The sequence below is a fragment of the Macaca mulatta genome, chromosome 13 (genome assembly GCF_049350105.2).
Source record: "Macaca mulatta isolate MMU2019108-1 chromosome 13, T2T-MMU8v2.0, whole genome shotgun sequence".
NCBI classification, from domain to species: domain Eukaryota; kingdom Metazoa; phylum Chordata; class Mammalia; order Primates; family Cercopithecidae; genus Macaca; species Macaca mulatta.
Genome location: NC_133418.1, coordinates 86,644,066 through 86,662,639, shown reverse-complemented (window position 1 = coordinate 86,662,639; position 18,574 = coordinate 86,644,066). Strand labels below are relative to the sequence as shown.

The 18,574-nt window shown below is 37.2% G+C and overlaps 1 protein-coding gene across 7 annotated transcripts in view; it reads right to left on the bottom strand.

The window, feature by feature from the left end:
* ATL2 (atlastin GTPase 2) overlaps positions 1-18,574 on the bottom strand; it is a 79,634-nt gene that overhangs the window by 1,293 nt on the left and 59,767 nt on the right. For 5 of the 7 annotated variants that reach the window (XM_028831753.2, XM_015112132.3, XM_028831752.2 and 2 more), the window contains 8 exons: positions 17,940-17,990; positions 17,263-17,319; positions 16,171-16,263; positions 14,044-14,182; positions 13,103-13,230; positions 4,118-4,174; positions 3,069-3,140; positions 1,967-2,398 (listed from right to left, as the gene is read on the bottom strand). In XM_028831753.2, coding sequence (XP_028687586.1) covers positions 1,967-2,398; positions 3,069-3,140; positions 4,118-4,174; positions 13,103-13,230; positions 14,044-14,182; positions 16,171-16,263; positions 17,263-17,292 — 951 coding nt within the window. In that variant the 5' untranslated portion in view covers positions 17,293-17,319; positions 17,940-17,990. Of the gene's footprint in view, positions 1-164; positions 409-502; positions 518-1,966; positions 2,399-3,068; positions 3,141-4,117; positions 4,175-13,102; positions 13,231-14,043; positions 14,183-16,170; positions 16,264-17,262; positions 17,320-17,939; positions 17,991-18,574 lie in introns of those variants that run through there. The other 2 variants (XM_015112131.3, XM_015112135.3) reach the window with 1 other exon arrangement.

The window sequence follows — 18,574 nt, the reverse complement described above, 5'->3', positions numbered from 1 at the left end:
AAAAATTCAATTCAAAGCAATGATGAAAATAACCAGGAATATGGGAAATAAAAAGATGCTTCTCTCAAAAAAACTTATGATGCTACTAGACATTTTATAATGCAACAAAAATTACTTTCCTCTTATTCAAACCATTTACAATTCCTATGAGATGGATGTGCAATTCCATACCCTATATGCAGCATCAAATCTGGTATTGTGTATACAGCATTTATGCAGACCGGCCCAGACGGTCCTGCTTATTGTCCTACATGTGTAAGTGTGAACACTTCAGATAGAGAAAAAGGTTAAAAATACTGTCTAATTTTTCTTCTTGTTATTGTTGGATGACAGTCTCTGTCGCTGTGCTGATGAAAGAGCACGATGAACCATTCGACGTCTAGTAACTTCAAAGAGTTTGGAAAACACCTAAAACATGAAGTGATTTGTTAGGAGAATGACTCAGAGTGCCTCGAAGCTAAAGAGTTTAAGACTACAAGAACTTGAGACTGTAGGTTCTCACCTTCCTGGGACTCCTCTGAAGCAAAAGAAAAGAGAAATGCAAAGAAATTTAGACAAGGTTTGTTGACACAGCACAGATCTGACTAGTTGATCACCTTACCTCAACTATACTGAAAATGATTTTATACACTTTAGATTCTTCCATTTAATTGTTTTGTAATAATGGTACCTCTAAAATCCTAGAATCAATGCTGTTTAAGAGATGAATATTTCTCAAAAGAAGATATTGTACAATTATTGAAACTTATATTGCAGAAAATAATGATCCAAAATTTTAAAATAGCTAATTTTTTCTTAAAAGTGAAGCTGCGATAGTTTTGCATCCATCTTCTATTAGAATATATCAAAGAAACATCAAGTAGTGAGATTGAGATAAAAATTTAAATAGAATAAATACTCAAACATAAACTTCCCAATCGGATCTAAATAGAGCATTTCTCTAAAGAGTAAATACAAAATCCAAATTAATATAGTGGGTCACTTTATAAAATAACATCATTACAAGAAAAGTCAATATCCAATCAACTTTCTTCAAAAAAAAATGGTCTGCTTCTTCAGTCTTGGAGTTTATAGCCAAAACAAACACGGACTCGCATATCCTAGATCTTCAAATAAGTGCAATATTTCATGAGCCCAGAAATGGCATCTGAAATGCCTATTACAGTGGTCATCATTAATAACTGTAGCTTTCATTCTGGTCCTTGACATGATGTTCAAGTATTTCACAAAGATCATTTTAATAGCATCCGTAAGTGGAATTTTCTGTCCACAGGTAATTCCAGCACACAGGAGGCAGATACACAAAATGGCTTTCCTTAGTAGATACTTGCTGGGCAAGAGTTCACAGCCTGGCTTTGAATTCTGCTTTGAGGTAAAAGATTATGATGGAACGTGGTTCTCTGCTCATGGCGCTTTGCTTTACTAATTAATATTTCCATAATACAAAAGTCAAAGTTTCCTTGGTAAGAAATCCCTACAGGATTGTTCCTCATAGTACATTAGGAAATCACTACTATCTTCATGGAAGGCAATGAAGACCTGTCTACCATCCAGCATTTCTCCTGCATTGCTGCTTGCCAGTATTAGGAAGAAACTTATTTTCCTTTCCAAAAGCACCACTTCCAAACTTCTTCTCCTTACCTTCAAATCATTCATTGTTTATATTTTCTTTACTCAAAGAAAAAAAATCATTACAGACTCTGACCCTGCCCACCGTCTGGTATAATCAGGCCTACAACTAAGAATCTGTCCAGAGGACAGTACAGATTTAGGCTAACCAAAGTACATTAAAATTGTAACTTTAAAGAAAAAATCTTAAATTCATAAAGATTCTACATCTGAAAACAGAAGACATCCTTTTGACATTTCTCATATGAAGGAAAGGTAGGAGTACAAATACTGCAAAGGATGGAAAATCACAGGAAAATAAGATTAGCCACTGAAAAACCAAAAGATAGATACCAACCTGTTCCCATAGTGTTTCAGCAATCTGATCAATCATTGTTCCAATTTCTCTGAACTCCCCAGAGTATTTAACATATGCCCAAGTACAAAGAAATGTCAGTGCTAACCCCATGACAAGGTTACACAAGACGGCTATAGAGTTTAGGCCAATGAAGCCAGTCAGTCCTGAGATTATATACATAGCAAACATGACCGCAAACAGTGTGGCTGGGGTACGAGCAGCATAGAAGATATTTTTGCCATCATTGTGCTTTATAAAATTTGCATAGGTTTCTTCAATTTCAGCTTCAAGCTGGTCCTGATAACGTCGGCAGAACTCATCTCCACCCATCTTTTTTACAGAACGAAATTGTTTGATCGCCACTTCCTTGAGATCCAAGTGTTTTCGCTCCAGATCTGAAGGTGCAATGTAAGGCTTGTCCCCTCCACATACCTGGACACAGAGAATTACAGTATTACATGCTGGAAATAATTAACACTTGAAAGAAGTTCCTGTTCATAGTTTTTAGTCTCAGAAAGTCAAACCACTTACATGATTCAGTTTTAAACTCACAATACCTCACAGGTTATCATAATCTAGTTATTTTTTATATGTTGAACCTACTCAAGCAAAATAATTTTCCAATTATGACTAACTGAAACTGAAGACAAAAAAATTTTACACTGCGCTCTGTACCTGCCTTCACTTGACCATCCATACACCATAATAGTACACAAAACTGTTGGCAAGAGAGTGGGTAAAAGATAATGCCCCAAAAAGGTATTTTAATGTTTGAGCAAGCAAGTACAGAAACTGCTACTGGCCTTAAACTAATGCTACTAACATCAGAAGTCACTAATAACAGCACTCTGAATCACACATTTGTCAGAAGATATTTCGGTAGAGTTTATCTAATAACTTACTGCTCAAATTCTGTTCTCTAAAATGTGAATTATTTTCTTATAGTTTATTTCCAGCAAAGACCATAAAGGGGAATTAGGGAATAATGTACCAAAAGCTGCACGAATTAGCTCAATTATTTTAAAATTTTTTTTTAAATACTTTTTAAAAAAATTTAAAAATCTTCTCACTCCAGCTTCAAATTTAAATTTTAGGTACAAACCTGTTCCATACTTTTACAATAGGTATCTCTTGCTCCTGCTACTGCAGCAAGATTATTAGCTTCAGCTGTTGCCTAAAAAATAAAATGTGCCATTATTATGCAAAAAATACTCTATGACTCTAAAAATTCTGATTAACATAATAAGTTATGTACAATAAACCCTAACCTTAACCCTAACCCTAATCAACTCTGAAAATGAACCAAATAAAGTAACTTCCAGTTTTTCTTTTCTATGGAAGGGTACATTGGTATAAAGGATACAATGGTAAGTGGTTCCAATAGGACTGCCTGCCTAATTTTGTTTCACTTAGGTTGATGTTAAAGTGTGTCTGTAGAAAACACCACATATGCTCAGGAAATGGATAAAGATAAACAGATACAACCCTAAAATGTGTGGATCTCCAGGTGCTAGGAATCGAGAATTACTCATTTGGTTCTCTCTCATAATCAGTATTTTACAAGACATTTTCAAACCCACAAAACTTATTGCACGAATTTTTATCAGCAAATACTGTTTAATCTACTATAAAATGGAAAAATAGCCTAAAGTAGTAAATTTTTAAAAATATGAATGGGTTAAAATGGCACTGTCCCAAAGGAACACCATTTGAAAGAGGAAAAAAAAAAAAAAAAAAAAAAAAGACTATATATTCACTAGAAGTAGCTCTAAATCATTAACACCAAATAAAAATAAGACTTATTTCAAACAACATTCATTGTCAAAGACTCAGAATAGAAGCAGCTTAGTTCAGAGAGGCCCACATTAAGTCATCTTATAAAACAGAAATTTTCCTGTACTTTGAGCATCAGGAGAGAAGGTATTGTGGACTCTTATTTCTGGTGGCCTAGACACATGGAAGGCCTACAATCTGCAGTTACAAAAAATGTATGAAACCTTAGGACCCATGACACATACGGCCTTAAGCAAAATGTATTTGCGTGCAAAAAAGCACCCCCCATTTTCAGCATTTCTCTCTAAAGCAAAGATCTTTATTCTCCCTCATAAATAAGTATATGTACAACACACATCACTCTCTCACTCTCTCTACCTGAAGCATGGACTTTGGATGTGGAAGTTCCTCTCCTTGATAAATTTTGATGTAAGCCTAAAAAGGGAGAAGATTTGTTAGACCGATGGGTTACGAAATTTGGCTCCCATCCCCCAAAGAAAGAAAAGTCATTAAATATTAAAATAGTTCACACCATTAAAAGTAAATTCTAGGCTTTAAAAATCACCTTATTCCAACAAAGTTAACCCTATTCTCAGTATTATTAAATTATATGTTGCTAGATAATATCATAGATATTTCTATAACAAATAAAACATAAAAGTTGTAACGCATAAAGTTAGATATAAAATGCCATCCTCTTTATGAAAATAAATTCACAATTACCCCCTACTGCCAGTGTTTTAATATTTAAAAAAAATTTTTTTTCTCTTTCTTTAGCGATGGGGTCTCACCCTGACACCGAGGCTGGAGTGCAGTGGGATGATCACAGCTTACTGTAACCTCGAATTCCTGGGCTCAAGTGATCCTCCTGCCTCAGTTTCCCAAGTGGCTAAAACTACAAGGTGTGTGCCACCACATCCAGCTTAAGAAACAATTTTATCCAGTATTTTACTTTGACCAGCTTAAATTGTATTTCAGCTCAAGAAAAAAAAAAATACCTAATTTGTGGTTTAAGAGTAAGAAGGAAAAGATGAGAGTTTGTTAGAAGTCCATATAGGGTCTTTCATCTCAACTTTTTTTTTTTTTAAAGACGGAATTTCGCTCTTATTGCCCAGGCTGGAGTGCAATGGCACAACCTCAGTTCACCACAACTTCCGCCTCCTGGATTCAAGCGACTGTCCTGCCTCAGCCTCCCGAGCAGCTGGGATTACAGGCATGCGCCACCATGCCCAGCTAATTTTGTATTTTTAGTAGAGACGGGGTTTCACCATGTTGGCCAGGCTGGTCTTGAACTCCCAACCTCAGGTGATTCGTCCACCTCAGCCTCCCAAAGTGCTGGGATTACAGGCTTGAGCCACTGTGCCCGGCTCATCTCAACTTTCTACTGACAAAACTCATTCATAACTGGGAAGGAAGCAGAGCAAGATGGCCAAATAGAAGCCTCCAGTGATCACCACCTCACAGGAATATAAAATTGAACAACTATCTACATAAAAAAGCACCTTCATAAGAACCAAAAATCAGGTAAGCAATCACAGTACCTGGTTTTAACTTCAAATCACTGAAAGAGTCACTGAAGAGGATAGGAAAAATAGTCTTGAATCGCCTACACCACCTCTCCCCCATCCTCTCAGCAGCAACCACATGGTGTGGAGAGAGAATCTGTGTGTTTAGGGAAGGAGAAAGCAGTGACTGTGGAATTTTTGCAATGAAATTCAGTGCTGCCCTGCCACAGTGGAAAGCAACACGGGGCAGAACTCAGTCAGCACCCATGGAGGGAGCATTTAGAAGAGCCCTAGGCAGCCAGCCCTGCCACCATGGGCTACAGTGCTCTGAGGTCCTAAATAAACTTGAAAGGCAGTCTAGGCCCCAAGAACCAATTCCTGGGCAAGTCCTGGTGCCATGCTAGGCTCAGAGCCACTGGACTTCGGGTGCATATGATATAGTAAGACACCAGCTAGGGCAGCCAAGGGAGTGCTTGTGTCACTCCTCCCCCAAGCCCAGGCAGTGTAGTTCACAGTTCTAAGAGAGAGTCTTTCCTTCTGCTTGAGAGGAGAGGAGAGGGGAGAGGAAAGAGGCCTTTGTTTTACAATTTGGTTACCAGCTCAGACACAGTAGAATGCGGCCTAAGGCAGAGTCCTAAGGCCCCAATTTCAGTCCCCAGCTCCCAGACAAGATGTCTAAACATACCCTGGGCTGGAAGGGAACCCACTGTCTTCAGGGGTATGACCAAGTCCTGGCAGGGTTCATCACCTGCTGACTCAAGAGCCTTTGGGCTCTGAATAAGCAGCAGTGGTAGCCAGGCAGTACTTATTATGGGTCTTGGGTGAGATTCAGAAATGTGTTGCCTTCAGGTGTGACCCAGCACATTCCCAGATGTTGTAGCTATGAGGAGAGTCTCCTTCTGCTTGAGTAAAGGAGAGGAAGGCCGGGCACAGTGGCTCACACCGGCAATCCCAGCAATTTGGGAGGCCAAGGTGGGCGGATCACCAAAGGGCATCTCTGGGACCCACCCAAGGCCAGAGGGAACTTGCTAGATTTGCCACCTGCTGATTATAGAACCTTTGGGCCTTGATTGACCACAGGCAATAACCACGCAATAGTCACCATGGGCCTTGGGCAAGACCCACTGCTGTGCTGGCTTCAGGTCTGACCCAGTGAAGTCCCAGGGATGGTGGCCACAATGGTGCTTGTGTCACCCCCTCCCCCAGCTCCAGGCAGCTCAGCACAGAGATAGAAACTCCATTTGTTTGAGAGAAAGTAAGGGAAGAGAACAAGAGTCTCTGCCTGGTAATCCAGGGAATTCTCCTGGATCTTACCCAAGAGCACCAAGGCAGTACCTCTACAAATCTGCAAGAATCACAGCATTATGGGCTTGAAATGTCCCTAATGCAGATATAGCTGCAGTGACCAAGATCACAACACCCAAGTCCTTTCAAATAGTTAGAAAGCCTTCCCAAGGATGACAGGTGCAAACAAGCCCAGACTGCAAAGACTATAACAAATACCTAACTCTTCAATGTCCAGACACCAACAAATATTCACAAGCATCAAGACCATCCAAGAAAACATGACCTCACTAAACAAACTGAAATAAAGCACCAGTGACCAATCCTGGAGAGATACAGATAAGTGACCTTCAGAGAATTCAAAATAGCAGTTTTGAGGAAACTCTAACAAATTCAAGATAACACAGAGAAGGAATTCAGAATCCTTTCAGATAAAGTGAACAAAGAGACTGAAATAATTGTAAAGAATCAAGCAGAAATCCTGGGTCTGAAAAATGCAACTGACACACTGAATAATGCATCCAAGCCCCTTTTTTATTTTATTTTATTTTTTTTGAGATAGGGTCTTGCTCTGTCTCCCAGACTGGAGTGCAATGGTGCAATACTGGCTCACTGCAACCTCTGCATCTCAGGCTCAAAAGATCCTCCTACCTCAGTGTCCCAAATAGCTGGAACTACAGGCATGCACCATCATGCCTGGCTAATTTTTGTATTTTCTGTAGAGAGGAGGTTTCACCATGTTGCCCAGACTGGTCTCAAATGATCTGCTCACCTCAGCCTCCCAAAGTGCTGCGATTATAGGCATGAGCCACCTCACCCTGCCTTAGAGCTTAACACAAGACCAGAACAAGCAGAAGAATTAGTAAGCTTGGAGACAGGTAATTTGAAAATACACAGCTGAGACAAAAGAAAAAAGAATGAAAAAGAATGAAACATGCCTACGAGATCTAGAAAATAGCCCCAAAAGGACAAATCTGAGAGTTCACTGCCTTAAAGAGGAGTAGATAAAGAGATAGGGGTAGAAAGTTTATACAAAGCAATAACAAGAGAACTACTCACACCTAAATACCAATATTTAAGAACAAAAGACTATAGAACACCAAGCAGACTTGACCCAAATAAGACTGCCTCAAGACTACCTACCAAACAAACTCCCAAAGGTCAAGGGTAAAGAATGGATCCTGGTTGGGCATGGTGGCATATGCCTATAATCCCAGCACTTTGGGAGGTCAAGGTGGGAGGACTGCCTGACCCTGGAGTTCAAGATCAGCCTGAACAACGTAGAGAAATGACATCTCTATTAAAAACAACAAGAGACCAGGCACGGTGGCTCACATCTGTAATCTCAGCACCTTGGGAGGCTGAGATGGGAGGATCACTTGAGGCCAGGAGTTGGAGACCAGCCTGTTAAACATAGCAAGACCCCATTTCTATTAAACAACAACAACAACAAGAAGCACGAATGGATCCTAAATGCATCAAGAGAAAAGAAACAAACAACACACAAAAGAGCTCCAATACATCTGGGAGTAGACTTCTCTGTGGAAACCTTACAGGCCAGGAGAGAGTAGCATGACATAAAGTGCTGAAGGAAAAAACATTTTTCCTAGAATAGTATATCCAATGAAAATACCTCAAACATGAAGGAGAAATAAAGACTTCCTCAAACAAAAGCTGAGGGATTTTATCAACATCAGACCTGTCCTACAATAAAGGATTTTAATGAGCAATAAGAAATGACCTAAAGGTTCAAAACTCACTGGTAACAGTAAATACACAGAAAAACAGAATATTATAACACTAATTGTGGTGTGTAAACTGATCATATCCTGAGTAGAAAAACTAAAAGACGAACCTATAAAAAATATTAACAACCACAACTTTTCCAGACATAGACAGTATACTATCAATAGAAACAACAAAAAGTTTAAAAAGTGGGGGGATAAAGTTACAGTGTAGAATTTTTATTAGTTTTCTCCTTCCTTGTTAGTTTGTTTAGGCAATCAATGTTATCAGTTTAAAATAAATATATTATAATTGCAAACCTCACGGTAACCTCAAAAAACAAACAACAGATACACAAAAAATAAAAAGAAATTAAAACATACCACCAGAGAAAATCACCTTCACTAAAAGGAAAACAGGAAGGTAGGAAGACCACAAAACCACCAGAAAACACTAACAACATGGCAGAGGTTAACTTCTTATCAGTAACTTTGAGTGTAAATAGGCCTCTCCAATTAAAAGGCACAGAGTGGCTGAATGGGTTTTAAAAACTGGTGATACACACTTAATCTATAAAGACACGCAGAGACTGAAAATAAAAGTATGGAAAAAGATACTCCATGCAAATGGAAATCAAAACAAGAGCAGAAGAAGCTACACTTATATCAGACAAAGAAGGTCATTATATAATGATAAAGGGATCAATTCAAGAAGAGGATATAACAATTGTAAATATATATGCACCCAATACTGGAGCACCCAGATATATAAAGCAAGTATTATTAGCAACTAAAGAAAGAGGGCTGGGCGCGGTGGCTCATGCCTGTAATCCCAGCACTTTGGGTGGCTAAGGCAAGTGGACCACTTGAGGTCAGGAGTTCGAGACCAGCCTGGACAACATGGTGAAACCCCATCTCTACTAAAAATACGAAAATTAGCTGGGCATGGTGGTGTGTTACTGTAGTCCCAGCTACTCAGGAGACTGAGGCAGGAGAATCACTTGAACCTGGGAGGCAGAGGTTGCGGTGAGCTGAGATTGCTCCACTGCACTCCAGCCTGGGCAAAAGAGTGAGACTTGGTCTCAAAAAATAAATAAATAAATAAATAAAAATTGAAATCATATCAAGTATCTTCTCTGACCACAATGGAATAAAATCAGTAACAAGGAATTTTGGAAACTATACAGACACATGGAAATTGTATTAATACAACAGGCTCTTGAATGACCACTAGGTCAATGAAGAAATTAAGAAAGAAATAAAACACATTCTTGAAACAAATGAAAATGGAAGCACAACATACCAAATGTATGGGATACAGCGTTAAGCAGTACTAAGAAAGTATATAGTAATAAATGCCTACATCAAAACAGAGGAAAAACTTCAAATAAACAACCTAACCATACATCTTAACCAGAAAAGGCAGAGCAAACCAAACCCAAAATTGGAAGAAAAGAAATTAATGAAATTAAAATAAAAATAATACAAAAGATCAGTGAAGCAAAAAGTTGATTCTTCAAAAAGATAAAGTCAACAAACCTTTAGCCACACTAAGAAAAAAAGAGAGACGACCCAAATAAATAAAATCAGAGATGAAAAAGGAGACATTACAACTGATACCACAGAAATCCAAAGGATCATTAGAGGCCACCATGAACAACTATATGCCAATACATGGGAAAGCCTAGAAGAAATGGATCAATTCCTAGACATATACAACCTACCAAGATTGATCCATGAAGAAATCTAAAACCTGTCAGACCAATAACAAGTAACCAGATCAAAGCCATAATAAAAAGTCTCCCAACAAAAAAAAGCCCGAAAGCTAATGGCTTCATTGCTGAATTTTATCAAACATTTAAAGAACTACTACCAATCCTACTCAAACTATTCCAAAAACCAGAGGAGGAGGGAATACTTCTAAACCAATACTGCAAGGCCAGTATTACCCTGATACCAAAACCAGACAAAGACTCATCAAAAAATTACAGGCCAATATCCCTGATGAACATTGTTGCAAAAATCCTAAATAAAATACTAGTACACTGAATTCAACAACACATTAAAACAATCATTCATTATCACCAAGGGTCAGGCAGGGATGCAAGGATAGTTCAACATACACAAATCAATCAATCAATCAATGAGTGTGAGACATCGTGTCACCAGAATGAAAGACAAAAACCATATGACCATTTCAATTGATGCTGAAAAAGCATTTGATAAAAATTCAACATCTCTTCATGGTAAAAATCCTCAAAAGGTACAGAAGGAACAGATCTCAATATAATAAAAGCTATATAAAACAGACCCACAGCTAGTATCATACTGAACTGGGAAAAACTGAAAACCTTTCCTTTAAGATCTGAAACAAAACAAGGAAACCCACTTTCACCACTGCTATTCTACACAGTACTGAAAGTTGTATTTCAGTACAAACTTTGAGAAAATGATAGTGGCTTCAATAAATGGTGCTGGGAAAACTGAATATCCATATGCAGAGGAATGAAACTAGACCCCATCTCTAGCCACATATGAAAATCAAATCCAAATGGATTAAAGACTTAAACCTAAGACCCCAAACTATGAAATTACTAAAAGAACATATCAGTGGCCAGGCATGATGGTTCACACCTGTAATCCCATCACTTTGGGAGGCAGAGGCAGGCAGATCACTTGAGCTCAGGAATTCGAGACCAGCCTGGCCAACATGGTGAAACCCTGTCTCTACTAAAAATACAAAAATTAGCTAGGCATGGTGGCAGGTGCCTGTAATCCCAGCCACTCAGGAGACTGAGGCCAGGTGAATTGCTTGAAGCCAGGAGGCGGAGGTTACAGCAAGCCGAGATCACGCCACTGCACTCCAGCCTGGAAGACAGAGCAAGGCTCCATTTCAAAAAAAAAGAAAAAAGAAAAAAAGAAGAAGAAAACATTGGGGAAACCCTCCAGGACACTGGTCTGGGAAAAGATTTCTTCAGTAATACCCTACAAGCACAGGCAACCAAAGCAAAAATGAACAAATGGGATTATATCAAGTTAAAAAGCTTTTGCACATCAAAAAAGTGAAGACGCAACCCACAGAATGGGAGAAAATATTTGCAAACCACTCATCTGATAAGGGATTAGTAACCAGAATATATAAGGAGTTCAAATGACTCTATAGGGAAAAGAAAAAAAAAAAAATCGAATGATCTGATCAAAACATGGGCAAAAGATCTGAACAGACATTTCTTAAAAGACATACAAATGGGACAAAGGATATGAAAACATCACTGATCATCAGAGAAATGCAAATCAAACTACAGAAAGATATCATCTTCCTCCATTTAAAATCGTTTTTATCCAAAAGACAAGCAATAACAAATGTTGGCAAGGATGTAGAGAAAAGGGAATCCTCGTACACTGTTGGCAGAAAGGTAAATTAGTACAACCACTATGGAGAACAGTTTGGGGTTCCTCAAAAGACTAAAAATAAAACGGCCATATGATCCAGCAATCCCACTGCTAGGTATATACCCAAAAGAAAAAAAAAATCGGTATACAGAAGATATATCTGCACTTTCATGTTTACTGCAGCACTAGTCACTACAGCTACAATTTGGAAGCAACCTAAGTGTCTATCAGTATACGAATGGATAAAGAAATGTGGTTCATATACACAATTAAGTACTATTCAGCCATATAAAAGAATGAGATCCTGTCATTTGCAACAACATGATGGAACTGGAGGACATTATGTTAAGTGAAATAAGCCAGGCACAGAAAACACAAACATCACATGTTCTCACTTATTTGTGGAAGATAAAACTTTAAACAACTGAACTCATGAGATACAGAGTACTAGAATGATGGTTACTAGAGTCTAGGAAACCATCGTTCTAGTACTCTGTTATACTATCAAATACTAGATCTCATTCTAACTATATTTTCCTAGACTCTAGTCTAGACTAGAGGTTGGAGGGGAAGCAGAGATGGTCAATGGGTACAAAAATATAGTTAGAATAAGATCTAGTATTTGATAGCATAACAGGGTAGTTACAGTCAATAGTAACTTACTGTACATTTTAAAATAACTAAAAGAGTATAATTAGATTGTAACATAAGGAAGGGATACATGCTTGAGGTGATGGACACCCTATTTACTCTAATATGATTATGATGCATTGTATGCCTGTATCAAAAATATCTCATGTACCCCATAAGTATATATACTACATACCCACAAAAATGTTTAAAAGTAAAAATAAATTTTAAAAAATTCATTCATAACTAAACAAAGATAATATGAGAGTAACTATCAAGTATCCAATAAGTGAACAAAATACACTCTTAGTTAAAACTACTACAAATAATACAACCTTTCACAACGGTCTTGTTCTGGCAGGCAAGCTATAAAGACTAGAGAAGAATAGAGAGGAAAAAAAAACCTATGAATACTTTACTTGAACCAATATGAATACTTTCAGCTGTTCTTATCAAGTCCTCAGAACTCTGAGGGAGTGTTTTCGTGAGAAGTTAGGATGTAAAATTATGTTCTCCATTCCTATTATCATTCACTAATGACAGAGTAGTAGTATAGTATGATGAATGGCTTGTTCTCTCCATATCTGAGATGGAGAAAAAGTAAGATAATTCTGTAAATAAATTAAATCACTGTCTAGGAGACAGAAATCTGCTATAATCTTTTAAATATCCTTAAACACAGGTACATCTAATTCAAGTCAGAAAGATAAATTACAAATCTTACTTTTTTGTTTTAAAATAAAGACAAGGAATTTCTTATATATACAGATGAGTTTTAAGTCAACTACATTTCTATCTTAGACAAAGCCATTTTAGAGCTCACCTACCTTAAAATATTCTACAAGATCTCTACAAGTGACTTTAGATCCACTTATCTCTTTTTCTACCAAATTTTCAGGGGCAAGCAGCAATGGAACCAGATTTCGAAGCTCTCGTTTAAAGTCTTCATCAATATCTAGAAAACACAAAATTGAGCAGCATGTTAGTCCAAAAAAAATTAGGTCCCTATTGGTACGATTTCATAAAATTCTGTTTTATGAAATAAGAATACATAGTATCTATTACTGAAGTGGATTCATTTTAAAAAAAAAAAAAAAAAAAAAAGCTCATCCAATATGCCATATCTCATAGGAAAAAATATAATCCCCCCCTACTCTACTAGGCTATTTTCCCCAACCCCCCAGTAACACTGCCAGTTCAAATAATAAATAAACCATAAATAAATTTGTGGACTACCAAGACAAATTTCACATTTAGTATTAATGAAAATGTCCTTTTTCAAGAGGCAAACAATTCATAAAATTGTATCAAATTTTACTACTAGATTTTGTTTTACCAGCCATGCTGTAAAAGTTTTGTCAATCCCCAAGCGTTTTGCCATCACACTCAAAATAATCCAACATACATCAACTATACTATCACTCCTGAAACAGAGACTTATGTCTGATTTCATCAATATAATAAAATGATAAAGCCTTTTAACAGACTGCAATCCATTGAAAAGAAATGCTCTCAGCCTTCAGAATTTTCAGGACATCAGTGCTGAGCTACAGACATTATAAAATAGGTTAATCAATATGCTAGACAGCTGCAAACAAATCAATGGAATGCTAGAGAAACAACACAGAGCATTACAATCACAACATGAACAATGCATCTAAACATTCTCCAGTATAAAACTGGACATTTAAGGCGTCATGTATTTTCTTAAAAAACTTTCCACCTCTAATAAATAAGTTCAAATTTTAATAAGAATGGGAATTCCCACCTTTCAATCTCCCATCAAAACTAGGATTAGTTGCAACTTTAAGACCAGGATGTGGCAAAAGGAAGCAACCAAGATTTGAGAAACAATTGTGTATGTGCTTCCTTACATTCTGAAGCTCTTCATGTTGATTTTTTTTTACCTGAGGGCAGAGAGAGACAGGTGAAGTTGTAAACAGCAGAAGAAAAATTTCTTTAAAGAAAACACACACAGACTCGCATGCACACTTAACTCAGATGCTACTCCTAAGGAGTCTTTTTTGACAATACAAAAAATTACGAAGGCCCATTTCTGACCACTATGTTAAGATCCCACTATTTTTTTTTTTTTTTAAAGACAGAGTTTCACTCTTGTTGCCCAGGTTAGAGTGCAATGGTGCGATCTCGGCTCACTGCAACCTCCGCCTCCCAGGTTCAAGCGATTCTCCTGCCTCAGCCTCTTGAGCAGCTGGAATTACAGGCATGCACCACCATGCCCGGCTAATTTTGTATTTTCAGTAGAGACGGGGTTGGTCAGGCTGATCTCGAACTTCCGACCTCAGGTGATCCACTCGCCTCTGCCTCCCAAAGTGCTGGGATTACAGGCATGAGCCACCGCACCCAGCCAACCCCACATTTTCTTAAACCAGAAAAGATGTTTTTCCCAAGTAAGCTGCCTGGAACAGCAAAAACTACAAATAAGGTAGTTAATCACAGTATCTAATAGCCAAATAATGAACTATGGTTGTGACTTATATACCAGTAAATAAATTAAGAATTTACCTTTAAAGTACTTATAACAGCAACAAAACAGAACAAAACAAAAAAAAGTATAAATTTGCCTACAAATAAAAAGTTTAGCCCCTAAGCAAAGTAAAAGCTAAGATAAAAAAATTACAGTGCAGTACAAAGACCTTAGAAATGTGTTAGGATTTCAGGTCCCTCTCTAGGTGATTTATGATTTATGCTAGTTACAGAACTTTGAGAAGGGAAACTGGCATGTATTGGGGGGAAGAAAATCTTAAACTTAGAAACATTTTAGATAATTACTCATGTATCCAAATATAACTCACATAGTCTCCTAAATACTTTTCTGGAAAATAATTTTAACAAAATATGCGCTATTTATAATTAAAACCTGGAAACTACCTAAATCTCCAATAACAGCAGAATGGAAAAACTGTTGTCTATTCATTCAATGGATACTATACAGCAATGAGGATAAATGAATTAAACTATATGCAACATGGATTAACCTCAGAAACATAATATTGGGTTAAAAAAAAAGCTAGACTCAAACAAATACATTCTTTATGTGATTCCATCCATATAAAGTACAAAAACAAAGCCTGTGAGAAGTCAGGATAGTAGTAGAGGGTTTTGGGGGAGGGTTGGTATATGGAGGTAGGTGCTTCTAGGTGCTGACTAAATAGCTATGTTCCTTTTTTACAAATTCATCAAGCTACACGCTTATGATTTGAGCAATTTTCTGAATATATGTATCACATTTCAGTAAGGTTTTTTCAAAACAACTTTCTTGTTTTTCAGTTACATAATTCTGAGTTTAGTTAGTATGTCTATTGTGCTTTGTGTTAATTTCTTCTGAATGAGCCAGAGAGAGAAAATGCGATGACTCAAATTATTTCCAAAAGTAAGATCTGGAAATGCCTTTCGAATAATCTAATTATGTTGAATTGGTTTTAACCTCATTTTAAAAATTAAAAAAAAAATGGTGCTTGCTTTCCCCTTCACCTTCCGCCATGATTGTAAGTTTCCTGAGGCCTCCCAGTCATGCTTCCTGTTAAGCCTGTGAAACTGTGAGTCAATTAAACCTCTTTTCTTCATAAATTACCCAGTCTCAGGTAGCTCTTTATGCAGTGTGAGAACAGACTAATACACAAGTACTTCCATGGGGGGGCTACCTTTAGGAATAAAGGATCATGATCCTTAATTTTGATTCAAGGCACTATCTTCTTTGATAGGAATGCAACCACTTTACTTTTCATCAATTACAAACAGAGTCACTTGGGCTAACCTGGAATACTTTATTCCAACGACATGTAAATACTGGTAATGTGACCAGCAGTCCGGACAGCCCACCCCTTTGCCTGGCTTGGTGCTTACGCTCTCCTCTTTAAGAATTAAGTCTTACCTGTAATCTCTTTTCAAGAAACTGCTTTCCACCTTCCAAACCATATGAATGTTCGTAAGGATAGCTCCAATCTCGAATCAAAAACATTAATGTCTATACACACAAAAATAAAAATTGTTTATTTTACAATAAAGAAAATTTACGAAAAAAAAATCACAACTCTAACAATTGAAGCCTCCCTTACTCTCCTGAACAATGCTTATCAAAAGTTATAGTAACCAAATGGTTACTTCCGGTCATGGTTATATCAAGGACCCACTTAAACAACATTCCCAGACCCTATACCAAGCAATATATTTAGTGAAGAACTTCACTAAATATAAAGAGTCACCACAAGCAATAATACAGAATTTTTAAAAACGAAAAACGGGTATATCAGGACATACAGATCATAATTTTATATCATGGTTGTATAACTACAAGACCAACTAATTCTAGATGGCTATCTAGACTGATTATAGATCTGGTGTCAATAAGGACATTTTCACAGGATGTTTTTACTCATAGAGGGTGAGATTTCTCAACCTCAGCACTGCTGATATTTTGGGTCAGTTAATTCTTAGCTATGTGTAGCTGTACTGCGTACTATAAAACGTTGAACCATATTTCTGGCCTCTATGTGCTAGATCCAAGTGGTGCTAAGCTCCCCCACAAAACTGTGACAACCAAAAATGTCTCCAGACATTAGCAAATGTCCCCTGGGTGGCAAAATTATCCCAGTTCAGAAAAAACTGATATAGGCCAAATAGGGTATATTTCACCCATAATCTGCTCAACTACTTAATAAAAATTGGCATGACTGTCTTATATTTCCTATTAAGTTTAGAATAACATCTATTAAGAGAAACATTACTCCCCTTAATCTAAGTGAAAGCATTAAGAATTAGCCTAGATTCATTTATTCTATTTATCCTGTTAGCCTATTACTGGTAAGTATGCTGATGATGACATTACCAAAGGTTAGTTTCAATTGCACTTAATCTGTTGCTAGTGATGAGTCTGTTGTAATATCCTGGTGTCTCCAAAATTACAAACTGAGGTGGCTTCACTTCTCACAGGCAAATCTTTAAAATGTTAAAATAACTTTTTTACCTGAAATGGTTTCTGGTAGATTTCTTCCATCGCAAGTCTTCCATACTCTGTAAATAACTATTAAATCGAGTTAGTTAAAATAATGCCTCTAAAGAGATTCAAAGAAGACATGTGTAAACCTGTTCTACATCAAAGCTCCAGGTACTAGAACCTTTAAAATCATTTGAAAACCAAACATTTAATTTTCTAACACACTAGGTATATACAAAATTTCTTCCAGTTAAGAAGTCATACATCAGTTTAAACCCATATAACATTCAATCGTGTTACCAATATTACAGGCTTCCAAGTGTAAATTCACAATAAAGTGAGAATTAAATTTTCAATACTTGGCACATTTTCTTTAAGAAATATGTGCTTGCAGCTGGGCGCAGTGGCTCACGCCTGGTAATCCCAGCACTTTGGGAGGCCGAGGTGGGCGGATCACCTGAGGTTAGAAGTTCAACACCAGCCTGACCAACACAGTGAAACTTCATCTCCACTAAATATACAAAATCAGCCAGGCACGGTGGCGCACGCCTGTAATCCCAGCTACTTGGGAGGCTGCGGCAGGAGAGTCCCTTGAACTTGGGAGGGGGAGGTTGCAGTGAGCCGAGATTGTGCCATTGTACTCTAGTCTGGGCAACAAGAGCGAAACTCCAACTCAAAAAATTAAAATTAAAAAAAGAAACACGTACTTGCAAATGTTGAAGATCATCTTCTTGAATATTCTGAGACAGATTATATACCTGTTAAAACAAAATTTATTTTGTTTTTTATTAGTGTATTGTTTTGAATACCCGGCTTGTATATAACTTTACTTGTGGAAAAAAGGTTATTTTGTACCTCAGCGCAAAGGAATCACTTAACTACTATCTTGACGAGTGACATGTGAAAAGGATTTTCTCTTTTTTCCTAACAATAGTCAAGATAGAATACTAAGGAAGCAGCAGTGGTGGTAAAATATGTAAAACACATGAATATATGCATATTCATGGCCTAAAAGTGGCAGAAAAACAAGTGTGCTATCTAGTAGGTTTCTTTTACTCCTTCTCAAAGCTCTTTAATGTTATGATATGATCATCTTTTAAAGAGTGTAGGTTATTTCCACCACCATTTTTCTAAATTAGTGAATATAAGGGGCAATAGTTTACAAAGATAAATTCCTCCCTGGTACAATGAGTATACAGTGACTCAGTGGGTACCTCCACTACTACTGACTCTAGTGTGGTTCTCTTTTTACTCACACTCCTCAGTTTACTTACTCATTAGTTTTTACTTCCACTCAACATGACAATTTTACTGGCCTGTGGAAGCTAATAAAAATAACAGT